This window comes from Megascapheus bottae, chromosome 28, assembly GCF_031878675.1.
Source record: "Megascapheus bottae isolate mThoBot1 chromosome 28, mThoBot2.hap1, whole genome shotgun sequence".
NCBI lineage: Eukaryota > Metazoa > Chordata > Mammalia > Rodentia > Geomyidae > Megascapheus > Megascapheus bottae.
Genome location: NC_143536.1, coordinates 2489034 through 2505937, shown reverse-complemented (window position 1 = coordinate 2505937; position 16904 = coordinate 2489034). Strand labels below are relative to the sequence as shown.

The 16904-nt window shown below is 52.4% G+C and overlaps 1 protein-coding gene across 3 annotated transcripts in view; it reads left to right on the top strand.

Annotated features, from left to right (window-relative positions):
* Positions 1-2043: 2043 nt before the first annotated feature.
* Positions 2044-16904, top strand: part of Dnah10 (dynein axonemal heavy chain 10) — a 75239-nt gene continuing 60378 nt past the window's right edge. For all 3 annotated transcript variants that reach the window (XR_016532906.1, XM_090319877.1, XM_090319878.1), the window contains exons 1-14: positions 2044-2263; positions 2771-2857; positions 4278-4375; positions 5911-6019; positions 7478-7593; positions 8445-8664; positions 9759-9916; positions 10484-10714; positions 11237-11427; positions 12154-12352; positions 12929-13123; positions 13648-13818; positions 15170-15346; positions 16227-16352. Coding sequence is in view for 2 of the 3 variants with exons in the window: in XM_090319877.1 (XP_090176003.1) it covers positions 2044-2263; positions 2771-2857; positions 4278-4375; positions 5911-6019; positions 7478-7593; positions 8445-8664; positions 9759-9916; positions 10484-10714; positions 11237-11427; positions 12154-12352; positions 12929-13123; positions 13648-13818; positions 15170-15346; positions 16227-16352 (2298 nt within the window). In the remaining variant the exon portion in view is untranslated. The remainder of the gene's footprint in view (positions 2264-2770; positions 2858-4277; positions 4376-5910; positions 6020-7477; positions 7594-8444; positions 8665-9758; positions 9917-10483; positions 10715-11236; positions 11428-12153; positions 12353-12928; positions 13124-13647; positions 13819-15169; positions 15347-16226; positions 16353-16904) is intronic.

Below are 16904 nucleotides of genomic sequence, written 5' to 3'. Positions count from 1 at the left end.
AAAAATTTTCATTTCTAAAGTGATGGGTCCCAATGGCATATCACCTGTATGGCTGTTTTGTTTTGATCCTGTTTGTTGTACACCCAGTCCGCTCATAGCTGCTGTGTGGAGGGAAAAGGAAGAGTTGTCTGCATGACCTCCACGTTTACTTTCCTAAGCTAAATGTGCTCTGTGTAGGCCTCCCATCTGGATAGGATTGCAGCAGGCTCACCTCAGCTTCCCAGTGCTCTCTCTGCATTCCTGCATTCCCCCCCCTTTTCCCTCCCTCCCTCCATCCCACCTTCTCCTCTTTCCTTCCTTCCTTCCTTCCTTTCTTCCTTACCTTCTTCTCTCCTTCCCTCCCTCCCTCCCTTCTTTCTCTTTCTCTTTTCTTTCTTTTTCTTTCTTTCATTGGTTGTGGGACTTGAACTCGGATCTGGGCACTGTCCCTAAGCTCTCCAGCTCAGGCCTAGCATTCTACCACTTTGAGCTACAGCATCGCTTCCAGTTTCCTGGTGGTTAACTGGGGATAAGAGTCCCCTGGACTTTCCTGCCCTTGGCTGGCTTTGAACGATCTTCAGATCGCAGCCTCTGAGTAGCCAGGATTACAGGTGCGAGCCACCAGCACCAGACTCCCTTTTCTTTCCCTCTTTCTTTCCCTCTTTCTTTCTTTCTTTCTCTTTCTTTCTTTCTTTCTTTCTTTCTTTCTTTCTTTCTTTCTTTCTTTCTTTCTTTCTTTTTGCAAGTCGAGGGGCTTGAACTCAGGGCCTGAGCACTGTCCTTGGACTTTTCTCAAGGCTAGAACTCTACCACTTGAGCCACAGCACCACTTCCAGCATGCTAGGCAAGCACTCTACCACTAGGTCAAACTCCCGGCCCCTCCCTCTTCTTTTTTTGAGATCCAGTCTCTGTGTTGTTCAGGCTGGCCTTGAACTTGTATCCGCTTGCCTCAGGCTGCCTAGTCACTAGGATGCTGACATTTTGAGGGGTATTTTATGGCAGTATTCTTAGTGTTCAGTCTGCAGTGGTTTAGATGTAGATTTAGCCCAAGAAACTCACTCTGGTGAATTAAGCATCCAAATCTTGGTCTTGACCAATTCTAGAAAACAAACAAGAAGCTCTCACAGCATTGTGCAGCTTGTCTTTAAAAACAGCAAGTTTCTCCCTTCAGGTTTTGAGGTTGGCTTTGGCCTTGTGGGGTCTTGGAAATCTTCACTCAGGATGCACACAGGCACTGCTGCTCAGAACATTGCAGCTGTTTCCTTTATGAGACTTTATTTATTTATTTTTGACCAGCCCTGGGGCTTGAACTCAGGACCTGGACACTGCCCCTAAGCGTTTGCTCAGGGCTAGCACTCTACCACTTGAGCCAAAGCACCACTTCCTGCTTTTTCTGTGTATGTGGTAATGAGGACTTCAAACCACATTCCCAGGCCTTTATGAGGCAGACTCATAACCGCAGCGTGGGATGCCTGCCGGCACAGGGGTCTCCTTCCTGGACAAAGAGGCCAGTCAGCCTCGCGCTGCCCTCCTGTCCTGTCCTGTCAGCACTGAACTTTTGCTAATGACAAATAAATCTATATTCGTAAGCCATGCTGTTGTGCTTTCTTGTTTGTGCCTTGGCCTGGCCAGAGGTGTGAGAACGGGCCGGGCCTCTGCTGTCTCGGTCCCGCTGGCAGGTCTCCGGCCGGCCACCAGAGCTCAAGGGCCGCCTGGGGTCCGTCCGGCCTGGGGTCGGTCCGGCCCTGGGGTCCGTCCGGCCTGGGGTCGGTCCGGCCCTGGGGTCCGTCCGGCCTGGGGTCCGTCCGGCCCGGGGTCCGTCCGGCCCTGGGGTCCGTCCGGCCCTGGGGTCCGTCCGGCCTGGGGTCCTGCCTGGGGTCCGGCCCTGGGGTCCGTCCGGCCTGGGGTCCGTCCGGCCTGGGGTCCGGCCCGCGCCAGCCGCGTGCCTGCGCCGCCGTTGCCTGAAGCCCGTTGCTAAGGACGCGTTGCTACGGACACTGGCGCTGGCCCGGAACTGCGTTCCCGGCGCTCGGCTCCTCCTGGGAGCTCCGCTCCTCCTCGGCCATGGACGACCTGCGGGTGCTGTGGATGCGGGACCGCGTGTTCGCCGCCTTCGGCCTCAGCGACCCCGGCCTCTTCGAGGAGCTGCTGAGCCGCAATGACGGCGAGGTGGAGGACCAGGTCCTGCACTTCCTCAACCAGGGGACGGAGGAGGAGGCCGCCGCGTCGCTCTTCTTCCAGTGCTCAATGCTGGCCGAGGAGGTGGAGGTGGAGGAGGAGATCGGTGAGGCCCCGGGACCGCTCCCGGGCCCCCATTCCCTCCACCCATCCAGAAGCCCGCCCCGCCCCCGCCCCGTGGCTACCGCGGAGGGCGGTCCGGAGAGGAGCGCAGGGCTAGAGAACAGGACCCCGTCAGGGTCTGCGCTGCTCAGGAGAACCCAGCCAGCACTTCAGAGGCAGAGAAACCGGCCCCAGAGGTGGGGTCCCTGCCACATAGCCCAGGCTGTCCTCAAACTCCTACATCTTCTGCCTCTGCCTCCTAAGTGCTGGGATTCTAGGAGCGCAACACCACACCTCATTCTTTAATATAAAATACTTGCTTGCATAACAATATGGATAGCTCTTAGGGAGAAATGCAAATCCACAGATACACAGAGAGGGGACCACCCAGTGCAGTGCCCCTGCCCACACGTCTCCTGGGGGCTGCATCCCAGGCCTGTGACCTTCCCGGGTGTCTCCCATCATGAGAAATTACACTTTGCATTTTCTTTCTGTTTATGTGGCCACAAAGGCAGCGAGATACTTGGTCCCTTGGAAGAGGAGACTGCAGAACAAGAAAGTGAATCTCAAAAAACAGAGGCCACAGATAAAGCGGCAGGTATGGATAGGGAGTGGGTGGGCAGGCTGGGGAAGGCCACCTGGGTCTCTTCCTACCCGGGGTGGATGTGGGGTTATTTGTAGATATGTCATGAGGCTCCCAGGGCAAAACAGCTGGAAATGCGTCCTTTCCCAAGTTCAAAATCAAGGTGTTTTGGCGCTACACTCTTGGACAGGCTCCTTCCCTGCCTGCTTCAGCTTCTGGGGCAGCCAGTGTCCTCAACACTCCTTGGCTTGTGGCCACCTCACTCTTATTTCAGCTCCCTGGCCACATGGCCCCCTCTCTCGTGTGTCTGAATCTCTGGCTCCTTGACTCCCATTGGTACCGGGCTTTGGGTTCTAAATGGCCCTGGTCCATCATAACTCCCATCTCAGCTCATAGTGTTGGCAAGACCTCCCTTTCCATGCCCTGTGGAAGGTGAATTGGGGTACACAGCTCATCCCAGGGTGGCCAGGACATAAAGCACCCATTCCCCTATGGTAAGCTTCATGAACACTGGCCTGTACCCTGTCTTGGAACATGGAGTCTCCTTGTGCAAATCACAGTGGCTTTCTCCTCCAGAACTTTCTTGAGGCCTAGTGATTGGCTGGGAATCTCAGCTAGGAAAAGTGGGGTGAGTACTTGATCCAGCCACCTGACACCCTAGCCCTTGGCAGACGGTGACAGGTGTCTCCTGCAGTGGCAATAGTACTTTGGGTTCATGCTTTCATGAGGTTTTCCACAGTGACAACTCTTAGAATAATAGTTATGTAAATTAGATCTGTGTGTGTGTGTGTGTGTGTGTGTGTGTGTGTGTGTGTGTATGCATCTGTGTACTTGGGCTTGAACTCATATCCAGGGCACTGTCCCTGAGCTTTTGTGCTCAGGCTAGTATTCTACCACTGAAGCCACAACTTCAGTTTTAGTTTTTCGGTGCTTAGAATAAAAGTCTCATAGCCTTTCCTGCCGAAGTTGGCTTCAAACCACAATCCTCAGATCTTAGCTAAGATCACAGGCTTAGCCCCCAGTGCCCTGCTGAGAGCAGCAGCATCTTCCCATTCACCTTGAGAGCCGCAGCATCTTTCATTCACCTTGAGAGCGGCAGCAGCTTTCATTCACCTTGAGAGCGGCAGCATCTTTCCATTCATTTTCTCTGATGTGTTTTGAGTCTCCTCAGATGTAAGTTGTTAGTCTCGTTTCACAGCACGTGTGATCCCCGTGGTTGGGACACATATGTGTGCACACCCAAGCACACTCGCACACATGCACACGTGCTAATAATCTCTGATAGCTGACCTTCCTCCAGGGCCAGGCAGCTCCCCTCCGCTACAGTGCAAGTCTATAAGTTGTGGCTAGGTCTCCTTCAACTGTCATGCCATCTGGTGCTGGGCTGGGTGGGACACCCCTGATTTTGTCTCACACATGGTGTCCTGTTTTGTAGCTGTGAGTGCTCAGATGAGAACTTCCCTGCCCGCATCTGTCCACGGCATGGACAGTGGTGAGCTGCACGGAGATTTGTTAGAAAGTGCCCCCACCAAGGTATGTCTGGTACTGGGCCAAGTGCCCTTTCCTAAAATGGGGCTCCCAGCCCAGTACGGGGTGGGGTGTGTGTGGAGGGACAGGACACCTACGTGGGATTCCTGTGGCTGTCCTGATATCTGGTGACTGGCAGGGGAACTTAGGATCAAAGCAGCTGTCAATCATGGTTATGTTTGGTATCGAGAGGACACAGATTCAAGTCCAGGAAATCAAAGCCAGTCAGGGTGCAGTCCCAGTGAGACCAGGCTTCTGCTCCCAGGTGGCCTGAGACAGCACTAACCCGATGGCATCTGGGGGCAGCACCATGGTATGTGACAGTTGGGGTGCCCACCCGAGAGCTGCTGTCTGGGGTTCCTCCCATAAGCACAGAGAATCCATGTGAATGGCCTTGCTCACTCAGCCCCCACCCCAGAGGTCAGCACAGCCCAGTGCCCCAGGCGTGCAAAGTGGTGTTCATGTACGTCAGGGGGTTAGCATGACAATCTGGTGTGGCCTACAGCCTGGGTGCACAAAGACACCACATCAGACAGGCATCCTGCCAGCTTAGAGGTTGCCACTTAGGGCCGCTCAGGCGCTGATCCTTTCTTTACAATGTGCAGCATTTCTGGGGCCGGGCATGATAGTGCACGCCTGTAATCCCAGCTACTTGGTGAATGGGGACTGGTAGGATCTCAGCCTGAAGCCAGTCTGGGCAAAAAGTTATCCATCTCAACAAACATGGGGTGGGTACCTGTCTGTCGTCTTAGATTTGTAGGAGACGGGGATGAAAGGATCATGGTTTAAAGCCAGCCCTGAGTAAAAAGGTGAGACTCTATCTGAAAAAATAATTGAAGCAAAAAAGGGGTTGGAGCATGGCTCAAGGGGTAGAACACCTGTCTAGCAAATACAATATCTTGAGTTCAAACACCAATATTGAAAAAAAAAACCAAACGTAGGTGGGCACCAGTGGCTCGCCATTTGTAATCCTGGTATTCAAGAGACTGGGCTCAAAACCAGCTCGAGCAGGAAGTTCCATGAGACTCTTATCTCCAGTTTACCACCAAAAGCCGGAAGTGGAGGTGTGGCTCACGTGGTTGAACTCCATCTATGAGCAACATAGCCAAGCAAGAGTGTGAGGTGTCTGTCTGTCTCTGTCTCTCTCTGTGTCTCTGTCTCTGTTTCTGTTGCTGTTGCTGTCTCTCTTTCTTTCTCTCTCTCTCTCTCTCTCTCTCTCTCTCTCTCTCTCTCACACACACACACACACACACACACACACACACAATGTAGGGCTAGGCTGTGGGTGTCTCACATGAAAACAAAATTCAGACCTGGTTTGCTGCCAGAGGCAGATACCTGGCCAGGTTCCCTTGACTCAGGTGAGGGGCTGCAAGTGTGGCAGTGCCAGCAGCAGGCTATCAGGAGGGGTGGGTAGTGTGCAGGGCCTGTCACTTGCTCCCGCCGCGCCTGTGGCCGCTTGCACTATGGGAAGGGCCCCGCCAGGAGCGCAGAGCTCAGCACTGAGCACTTCCCCATGGACTGTGTCTCCCTCTGCTCAGCGGACGGTGAAGCGCATGGTGGAGAAGCCTCACCTCCGGGTGTTCTGCCCGCCGGTCCCCGAGAGCTACCTGGACTGCAACCTGGTGTTTTTCCTCAGAAACACAGCAGGTAGATCTTTCTGGTGTGTGTGTGTGTGGGTGGGTGGGTGTGTAAGAGAGAGTATGTGTGTGTGCGCACACATGGTTTTTTCTCTTACACTTTTTTAAAAAGCATTTTTTCCTATTTGGTGTCACTGTAATTTGAATATAAGGCTTGTGCTGCTAGACTGGCACTCTACCATTTGAGCCACACTATAGTCCTTTTAGCTTTATTTGTTTTTGTTTTTGTTTTTGGTCATGAGGCTTGAACTCTGGGCCTGGGTGCTGTCCCTAAGCACTTCAGCTCGAGGCTGCCGCCCTACCCCAGGGCCTGGGCGTTTTCCCCGAGCTCTTCAGCGCAAGGCTACTATCCTACCCTTGAGCCACAGCCCCACTTCCCATTTTCTAGTGATTAATTGGAGATAAGAGTCTCACTGCTTCACAGAGCCATGGCCTGCTTTGAATCTTGATTCTCAGATCTCAGCCTCCTGAGTAGCTAGGATAACAGGCGTGAGCCGCTGCACCTGGCTTTTCATTGTGTGTGTACTTTTTTTGTTGTTGTTGTTCAGTCCTGGGCTTGAGCTCAGGGCCTGAGTGTTGTCCTTGGACTTTCTCAAGGCTAGAGCTCTACCACTTGAGCCTCAGCACCACTTCCGGCTTTTTTCTATGCATGTGGTACCGAGGAATTGAACCTGGGTCTTCGTGCATGCTAGGCAAGCACTTTAACCACTAGGCCAAACTCCCGGCCCTTTTTGTTGTTTTTTAAGTAGCACCTCCTGCTTCCTGCCCAGGGTGCCTAGCTTTGATCTGCTGTCTGCCTGCCTTCACTTCTCAAGTAGCTGGGGTTCCAGGCAAATGGCACCACGACTGGGTTGGTTTTCTGAGATAGGGGCTTGCTGATTTTTTCCTCCTATCTCTGCCTCCGGAGTAGAGTAGGTGGGAATACAGATGTGACTCACTGTGACCTCCTTGTTGGATGAAATGGGCATCTTGCTAGCTTCCTCCCTGGACTGACTTTAAATCACAATCCTGATTTCCACCTCCAGCACAGCTGGGATTACAAGTGTAAGCCACTATGCTTGGCTTCTGGTCTCTTCTTACAGGGCCACTAACCCCAGTGGTGTGTGTCAGTGTGGGATGGGGGCGGTTCCTTAGTCTCACCAGAGTGTCCCAGTCCCATCACACTGGGGGTTTTAGGTTCAACCTCCGTCTTTTGGGGAGACACCAATACAGCGGTGAAGACAGCACCCTCCATTTCTATGGGTGTCCAGCTATGCTTGCTCCAATAGGACAAGCCAATGTGGCCAGGTCTCATGACCCTCAGAGGTCAGCCCAGACAACTCGTGTCTGTCTCCTGTGTCCACATGGGTGTGGATATCCTAAAAGTGTAAGGCCTCCACGGGCGGTGAGTGGAGAGAGAGGAGGAAAGCTGGGCCTGGCATCCCGCCAGTCCCGCTGCTCACCTGCAGGCCACGTGGTGTCTGTGCAGAGACCGTCAATGAGCCCATCGACATGAAGGAGGCCATGGAGGTCCTGCCCGAGGCTCTGGAGTTCGGGCTCTTCAGTGGCCATGTGCTGAACTTCCTGAAGGACACTGTGTGTCAGGTGAGTGCTGGGCGTCTCAGGCTGCTGTGAGCACGGGGCTCTGGAGCTTGCAGGAGGAAAGCATGGGGGACGTGCACATGTGTGCACACACACACACACGCACACGTGCACACACAAGATGACTGCTCAGGCAGTGATCTGACACGAGCAACGGAAACCATGCAGAATGGTAACATGGTGTGTGTGTGTGTGTGTGCGTGTGCGTGTGCACATGTGCTGGGGGGAGGGGTAAATATATATGACCTTGTTGAGGGATAATGTCTGAGCTGTGTGTGTGTGTGTGTGTCTGTGTGTGTGTTTGTGTATCCATCCTGGGGGTTTGAACTCAGGGCCTGGGCCCTGTCCCCGAGCTTTTTTGCTCAAAGCTGGAGTTCTACTACTTGAGCCACAACTCCACTTGTAGCTTTTTGGTGGTTAATTAGAGATAATACTCTCCCGAGCTTCCCGGTCCCCAGTCCTCAGCCCTCTGAGTAGCTAGCGTTTACAGGCGTGATCCACGGTCCAGTCTCCATCAGGTTATGTTCAGTCCAGTGTAATTTTCTCTTTGGCGTTGTGTGCTTTCTTCCCCCCTCCCCCCGTCCCCCGAATGTTGGTTTCTTCTCTTTGCAGTTCTAGGTAGGAATCTGGGGCCTTCCCCCTGCAGGAGGGCACTCCACCACTGTGCCATACCCCTAGCCCTTGGAGTTTTCAGAGACAGGGTCTCATTCTGTAGCTCAGGCTGGCCTGGCACTCTCCACCCTTATGGCACCATTGCTCTGCATGGCTGTCCAAGGGCACTGGAGGCAGAGGCACCTTCGTGCTGAGTGTGGGATGATGGCATGTGACTTGTTTGGTACTCCTGAGCCTTTCAGGTGTTCCTGCCAGCGCTGTCCTTTAACCAGCACAAGGGAGAGACGTCGACGACAGCGCTGCCCTCAGAAGTGCCCCAGCTCTCGGAGCAGGAATTAGAGCAGCCCAGCTCGCGGGGGGAAAGCTTGGAGTACCACAGTGCGCAGCTGATACGGGATGAGTTTCTCATGAACATCCAGAAATTCTCCAGCAACATTCAAAGGACCCTGCAGCAGCTCGAAGGTCTGTTTCCTTTCTCTGCTTCAGGAGGAATGCTTAGCCAGGAGCCAGTGTCTCCAGCCTGTAATCCTAATGATTCAGGAGGCTAAGATTTGAGGTCAGCTCAAGGCTGACAAAATTATGAACAAAAAACAGGGCTGGAGGTATGGCTCAAATGGTAGAACGCCAGGGGAGTAAGTGCAAAGCACTAAGTTCAAACCAGTGCTACAAAATAAAACAGAGTCCTGCCTGGCACCAGTGGCTCATGCCTATAATTCTGGTTACTCTGGAAGCTGAGATCTGAAGGACCACAGTTTAAAGCCAGCTCAGGCATGAAACTCTGTGAGTCTCTTATCTCCAACTAACCACAAGAAAACCGGAAGTGCTGCTGTGGCTCAAAGTGGTAGACCACTAGCCTTGAGCTAAAGAGCTCAGGGACAGCACTAAGGCTGGGTTCAAGCCCCATGACTGACCAAAAACAAACAAACAAAAAAACAGAGTCCTAAAGAGTGTGTGTGTGTGTACACCTATATGCATGCATGTGCGTGCATGTGTATGCACATGTGCAGGCCAGTCCCGGGGTTTCAGCTCAGGTCCTAGGCTTTGTCCCTGCTCAGGATTAGTGCTCTACCACTTGAGCCACAACTCCATTTCTGGTTATTTAGTGATTAGAGATATGAGTCTCACAGACTTCTTCCTAAGTTGATTTCAAACTCTGATCCTCAGATCTCAGCTTCCCGAGTAGCTAAGACTGCAGGTGTAAGCCATTGGTGCCTGGCTTAATTATGTTTTATTTACGTGGGGGTGGGGATTATTGGGGATTGAACCTAGAGCCTTGGGCATGGTAGGCAAGAATTCTATCACTGAGCTACATCTCAAGTGAAAAAGCCAAAATAACTATTTTACAATAGAGGTCTCACAGCATTGTTTACACTTGGCCTCAAACGTGGCTCCTCTTGCCTCAGCCTCCTGGAGAGCTGGGATTAGATACATACACTGGGTTTTGACTTCATGAAAGAGCAATGTAAGGAATCAAGCCTCACTGCACTGATGCGTGCCCAGAAGAGCCTGCTGGTTAGCTCTCACCAGTGGCTGAGCCACCATGCTCTTTCTGCCAGGTGAGATTAAGTTAGAAATGCCAACCATTAACCTGGAGAGAGACATGTCGACGCTGGCAGCTGACCCAGACACAGTGGAAGCCTTGGAGCAGTGTATGATGAACTGGCTGAATCAGATCTCCACTGCCCTGGAGAGCCAGCTAAAAAAGACACCGCAGGTAACCTGTCAGACCCCTAACGGTCCTGGATTGAGGTCACACAGTGTGAGAAAGACCTGGGGGTCTGGGATTGCTTGGACTGCTGTGCTGTGACACTGTCTTAAAGAGATCATGATAAGCAGACTCGAGATATTGTGAGCTGTAGCCCATTATTGCTAAAGACACTTCTGTGTATTGGTCAGAATGTTTGGGCTGTCAGATCATGAAACCCAACTCAACTGGCTCATAGAATTGAGAAGTCCAGAGGGAGGGAGAACTTCAGGTATGGCTTGATCAGGACTCCAGCGGTGTCCCTCTGTGACTTACTAGGTTCCAATCTCCTCTCTGGGTATGAGGTTCCTCAGGCTGGTTTCCTTAATAGGAACAACTTGAGGATCCCCCTTCCCCTACACACCTTTTCCCAGGAAAGTGTTTAGGCCTTTCCTGCCAGAGTCCCAAGGTCACTCAGGAGGGCCAGGTGGGGCGCTCACCCCTGAAGGCCCGTGTCAGATCTGATGGGAATCTGTCAGGAAGGTGGAATGAGCTGGAACAAGAAGCCTCCGTGTCCCCCACATCCCCTCCTCTCAGGGCAATGGCCCTCTGGCTGAAATCGAATTCTGGCGGGAGCGGAACGCCACGCTGAGTGCTCTCCACGAGCAAACCAAGCTGCCGCTGGTGCGCAAAGTCCTAGAGGTGATGAAAGGGGCGGAGTCCATGCTGCTGGCCAACCTGCAGCCCCTGCTCACCGAGCTCTACAAGTTCCACATGGAGGCCTCCGACAACGTGCGCTTCCTGTCCACCGTGGAGCGCCACTTCAAGGTGGCCGTGGGACCGCATGGCGTGAATGTGTGTGTACATGTGTTGTGTACGTATGTACACACGTGTGGTGACGGATGTGGTTGCTGGGGCCTCACGCATGCCAGGCAAGTGCTCCTCCACTGTGCCACTCAGCCCCATGTTCATTCACGAGCTTGTGCGTGTGCTAGTCCTGGGGTCTGAACTCAGGACAGGGACTGTCCCGGGCTTTCCCGCTTAAGGCTGGCGAGTGCTCTACCACTTTGAGCCATGGTTCCATGTCTGGCTTTTGGCTGGTTAATTGGAAATAAGAGTCTCAAGAGGACTTTTCTGTCTGGGCTGGCTTTGAACCATGATCTTCAGATCTCAGCCTCCTAAGTAGCTAGGACTGGAGGGGAGAGGGTGTAGGGAGGGTGGGTGTGTGGGGAGGGTGTGTGTGGGGGGAGGATCGGTGTGTGTGGGGGAGGGTGTGTGTGGGGAGGGTGAGTGTGGGGGGGAGGGGCCGGCCTCGCTGAGGCGACCCTCCCTGGCGCCCCTTCCCGGCAGAACATCTCCCACGGGGCCAGCTTCCAGGTGGTCCTGGACACCATCCCGTCCATGCTGAGTGCCCTGCGCATGGTGTGGATCATCTCGCGACACTACAACAAGGACGAGAGGATGATCCCGCTCATGGAGCGCATCGCCTGGGAGCTGGCCGAGCGCGTGTGCAGAGTGGTCAACCTGCGCACGCTCTTCAAGTGAGCGCGCGGCCAGTGCTGGCCCAGGCTCCCCAGGCGGTGCCGCCCACCCCGGCCCATCCAGAGAGCCAGCCGAGGCGTTGATGTCGTCATCCTTCCACCCCCCGCCCCTCCAGCTCTAGGAATTGTGCATCCCACGGCCTCTGGTGGTCCTTGGTGACTGGCATTGCACTCAGCAAGGTTCTGCAATGCTGCCTCACGTAGCTAGGCCAGCACTTCCCCCCCTTTTAGGACTGAATAGCATTCCAGTGCCCACATGCATGTACACGCATATCCATCCACCGCTACCCATGACTGTTACACATGTCTCATCTGCACGATGGCATAGACTTGCGCAAACAGTCTATCAGTGTGTATTTTATAGAACTACATATGAATGTTCATATTCTAGCTATGAACATAACTAGAGGCTGAGGCTGAGGGCTGGGAGTTGAGTGGGGTGAAGCCCTTCCTTCTCTAATTTTACCTTTGGAGCTGGGGAATGTAACCCGGGCTCCACTCATGCATCCTTTCTGCTTCTTACAGAGAAGTCTCCCTGGGTACTGGCTGAGACCTGCTGCCCCCACCCCCTGTCCCCACCCCTGGGCTGGCGGCAGGATCTCCCTGCAGAGGGAGGCCATGGAGCCAGGAGGTCCTGGGTTTGAAGGGCCCCTGCCCCGTGGCGGGCATGTGGGGCTATGAGGAGGAGCTCTGCCTGGTGCTCAGGTCCAGCCCTTTGCCTGGCAGGGAGAACCGGGCAAACGCACAACAGAAAACCCTGGATGCCAAGAAGACCCTCACCCTGTGGAAGAAGTCCTACTTTGACATCCGGGCCAAAATTGAGGCCTCAGGCCGGGAGGCCAGGTGGGAGTTCGACCGCAAGCGGCTGTTCGAGAGAACAGACTACATGGCTTCCATCTGCCAGGACCTTTACGACATCCTGCAGGTGGGCGTCTGTCTCCCAGGGGCTGCAGGGAGGAGAGAGCTGCCAGCCGCGCTCTCAGCAGTCCTGTCCGTGTCAGGTCACAGCCTGAAGAGACCTTCAGCTTCTAAACTGTTAGCATGAATCTTACGATTTTATGGCACTGAAAGTTGATCTCAGGGCTTCAAGTGTTCTATTTCTCGAGCCATGCCTTCCCTACACACCCCTTTTAGTTTTGTTTTTCACATCGTTTTTAGCTTGTATTTCACATAGGCTCTTGGGCTTTTGCTTAGATTGGCCTTAGACCAAGATCTTCCTATCTCTGTTTCCTGAGTTGCTGGGATTTTAGGCAGGAGCTACCTTGCCTGGCCCTATGGTACAAGGTTAAGGGAAGTATGAGATAGACAGATGACAGACAGACAGACAATAGGAATGTGGAGGCGTGCAGGTTGTGCAGGTTGTGCAGGCCCTGAGGGCCCCTGCTGGGGAATGTGAGTCCAAGGCGGGAGATGGCCCCTGTGGCAGGTGGCTGCAGCCATCAGCCCTCCATTTTCTCTTCACCACAGCATGCCCTCTTTGTGGTCTCCTTCAATTGCCCAGGTTTTAGAAGAATTTTACAACATATTTGGTCCAGAACTAAAGGCTGTGACGGGGGACCCCAAACGAATAGACGACGTCCTCGGCAGAGTGGACAGCCTGGTGATGCCCATGGAAAACCTGACCTTTGACCCCTTCAGCATCAAGTCTTCCCAGTACTGGAAATACGTGATGGAGGAGTTCAAGATTGAAGTTCTGGTGAGGAACCTGGGAAATGAGCGTGGGGGTCGGGTGCTTAACTTCCTTGGGCGGGGTGATGTCGGGAGGGTTCTGTTTTGTTTTTCAATTATCCCCAATAATTTATTTAAAAAACAAAAAGAACTCTAACCTTTTCCCCATCTCCATTGTCTTTACGCTATTGCCTAGTGGAACAATTTTTCATTATGCGAGGTAGTCCTTCTCGTGGCTGGGCTCATAGCCTGGAACTCTATCTCCTTATGAATCCAGCTCAAATACACATTTCCCGGGCTGGTGTACCCGCGTGTAGGCAGTCCCCCGTCTTCTGCAGCTCTGTGTCCTCCTTTTGTCCACATCTTTGTTCAGCTGGAACACATTTTTTAGCAGTCTCTTGAGAATGGTTTTATGGGACATTGATTTTTTTTTTTCAAGTTGACATTCCCTGTTTCCGACTTAATTTTTCTAGGACAAACCCTCTGTGTTTTCTTGGTGTTTTTGGAGGAGACTCACCGGGGTAAGAGGGTTATTTTTGTTTTCTTTTTCAGGTTATTGAGAAAGAGGCAAAAAATTTTATAGATGAATCCTTTAAGACGCTTCGGTCTGCGGAAGCAGCATTTGACATGCTGTTAAAATTCAAGCATATTCGCTCACGGGAATCTATTAATCGACAGATGATGATGAAATTTAATGACATTCTCGCACAGTACTGTAAAGAGGTATTTGGAAATCTATGGCTGCCTTGGTCCCCCAAAAATTCTTAATGAAAAAAAAATACTAAGGTCAAAATGAGCCCAGCCATCCTCTTCCTAGAGTGCAGAGAATAGGAATTTTTATTGAGTGAGAAATTCAGTAAGAATGTACATAATCACAATCATAATCATCAAGAATGGGGAAAATGGGGGGGTAAGTGGGAGGAGGGATGAGTCAGTGCCTCACTGCTGCTGTGACAAAGGGACAACCTCAGCACTGGCCTCGAGAGCCCCAGGACCCGAGTTCAAGCCCCAGATCCCCCTATAAGTGAGTTAGTAAATCAACTTGCCATGAGCTTAGTGACTGGACACAGCATAAACCTGCAGTCTGTTCTGGAGGCTAGAAGTCTGCCTCAGTCTCCCTGGGCTTAAATCACATGGCTGTGTTTCTACAGCTTTCTAGAAGTTTCCAGTCACTTCTGCCAACTGCTTCCTTTGTCTCTCTCTCTGGCTTTAAGAACTTTTCTAGGCTGTCCCGTCTGCCCTAAGGTCAGCTGTAATGTGAGATCCCTCAGTCCCCTGGTCACAAAGCACAGGCTCACATGTGCGGGTGGAAGGCCTGTTGTTGTGACACCTGCCTAATTACCCCAGCACTCACAAATGCTGCTGCCTTTTCCTCTTCCTCCTACTCTCTTCCTCCTCCTCATCTTCCTTTCTCACCTGCCCCTCTTCCTCTCCTCTCCTCTCCTCCCTCCCTCCTCCTCCTTCTCCTCCTGAAGAAAGCGGAATCTAGGCCTTCACACATGACAGATGCACACGTTACCACTGAGCTGTACTCCAGCCCAGAAAACATCCTTTGAATGCAGATTTGCCAGCAGCCATGTCTAGGAGAGCCAAGAGCTGGTCGGCCTGTGGATGCCATGACGTGGGTTGTGTTGGAATATGTGCAACTTGGGGCATTGTGTTCAACAGACAAAAGAAAAACCTGGCTAGAAAAACAGTACATGATAAGTGAAAAGTGAAAACACTGTCTTTTTATGTGTGTGCTGCTGCTGGAATTTGAACTCAGGACCTGTGCTCTTGCTTGGATTTTTCAATCAAGGCCAGTGCTCTACCACTTAAACCACTACCAAGCTCTACCACTTAGCCTTTTTTCTGTTTAATTGGTGATAAGGCTTTCATAGATTTGTGGGTCTGGTTTGGCTTTGAACCATGATCCTCAGCTACTCTGCTCAGTTACGGTTACAGGTGTGAGTTAAAACACTGTATCTTAGCCCTTCCCTTAACTTTCTCTGCTGTGTCTCTTGGAAGATGATCTCAGCCTCGGTCTGTGCTCACCAAGGCATCTGGCTGACAGTGTCCTCCGCCTGCTCTGCAGATCGACATTGTCAACCGCATCTTCGTGAGGAACCTGGACACCCCGCTGCTGTACAAAAACCACCCCCCAGTGGCAGGCGCCATCTACTGGGAACGCTCGCTCTTCCACCGCATCAAGCACACCATCCTCCGCTTCCAGGAGGTGGAGGAGCTGCTGGACACCGAGCGGGGCCTGGAGGTGGGGCCAGCTGCAGGGTTGCTGGTGTACCCTCACGATGCAGGCTGTGTGTGTGTGCGCGCATGCGTGTGTGTGTATGCATACATGCCTGTGAGTGCTTATGTGTCTCTGTGTGTGTCTCCTGGGACTGGCCCCAGGCATCCTGTCGGAAATACCTCTGTGTTTTCTGTCTGCATTTAATGCCCAGGCTTTTTCTTGTGCTTGACCCAGGTCTCTGATAGAACTACTGTGTGCATGTGCGCGTGTGTGTGTGTGTGCGTGCATTCACACAGCTTGGGCTTGAACTCAGAGCCTGGATATTGTCCCTTAGGTTTTTAACTCAAAGCTATATCTTTACCACTTGAGCCACAGTTCCATTTCTGGCTTTTTGGTGGCTCATGGGAGATAAAAATCTCATGGACTTTTCTGTCCAGGCTGACTTTGAACTTTGATCCTCACATCTCAGCCTGTGTTGCTAGTAGCTAGGAATACAGTCATGAGCTATTGGTTCCTGGCTACCCCCATCTTTTTAATTCTGTTCCTCCTCCAGCCCAGGGCTTTTTTTTTTTTTATGTCAGTTCTGGGGCTTGAACTTGGCCTGGGCACTGTCCTGGAGCTTTCTCAAGGCTTAGTGCTCTACCACTTGAACCACAGCACTACTTCTGGCTTTTTCTATATATATGGTACCGAGGAATTGAACCTCGGTGTGACCTCCTAGGTCACACTCCCAGCCCCAAACCCAGGGCTTTGTATGCTCTAGAGTAGAAGTTGGCTCACTCCTTTTCCTTCCTTTCTTCCTCTCTCTTTCTTGTGAAACTGGGGTTTGAACTCAGGGTCTTGCACTTGCTAGGTGGGCATTCTACCACTGGGCCATGTCCCAGCACAGTTACTTGAATGATAGGTAAAGCAGAAGTACCTGATGGTGGGCAGAACAATGAAGGAATACGAAGACCGGAAGTACGAGCAGTGGAAGGAGGCCACGGAGCTGATACTCCCGAGTCTCATGAAGAGGAGCCTTCTCACCAAGGTTCAGCCTTCTCTCACTTTTGGTGGAACTGGGGTTTAAACTCAGAGCCTTATGCTTTCTGGTCAGCTGCTCTACTGCCCTTTTCGGCCTTTGTTATTTTTAAAAAATAGAGTCTCGGTTTTTTTCTCCTGGGCCAGCTTGGATACGATCCCCCTGTTTCACTGGGATGACAGATGTGTGATTATACTCAAGACAGAGGCTTAAGAACTTTTTGCCTGGGCCGGCCTCCAATCCTGATCCCCTGATCTCTGCCTCTTAAGTAGCTAGGATTGCAAGTGAGAACCACTATGCCTGACTACCCCTGGCATTCTCTTGTGATAAGGTCTGGGGAGCTTGGTGAGGTTGGAAGGGAAGGGGGAGAGTCAGCACAACGCCTGCCATGTCGGAAACAGCCCACCGACTGCGAGGAAGGAGCTTAACTCGGAGCCTCAGTTTCTCTGTTAGAAATGGTTGGAGCAGGGGCCAGAAACTGTGTCTGATAGCAGCCTTCACGTGACCCACCCTTCTTTCAGCACCGGGGTCTTGGCACGCAGTAGGCACTCAGTGATTCAA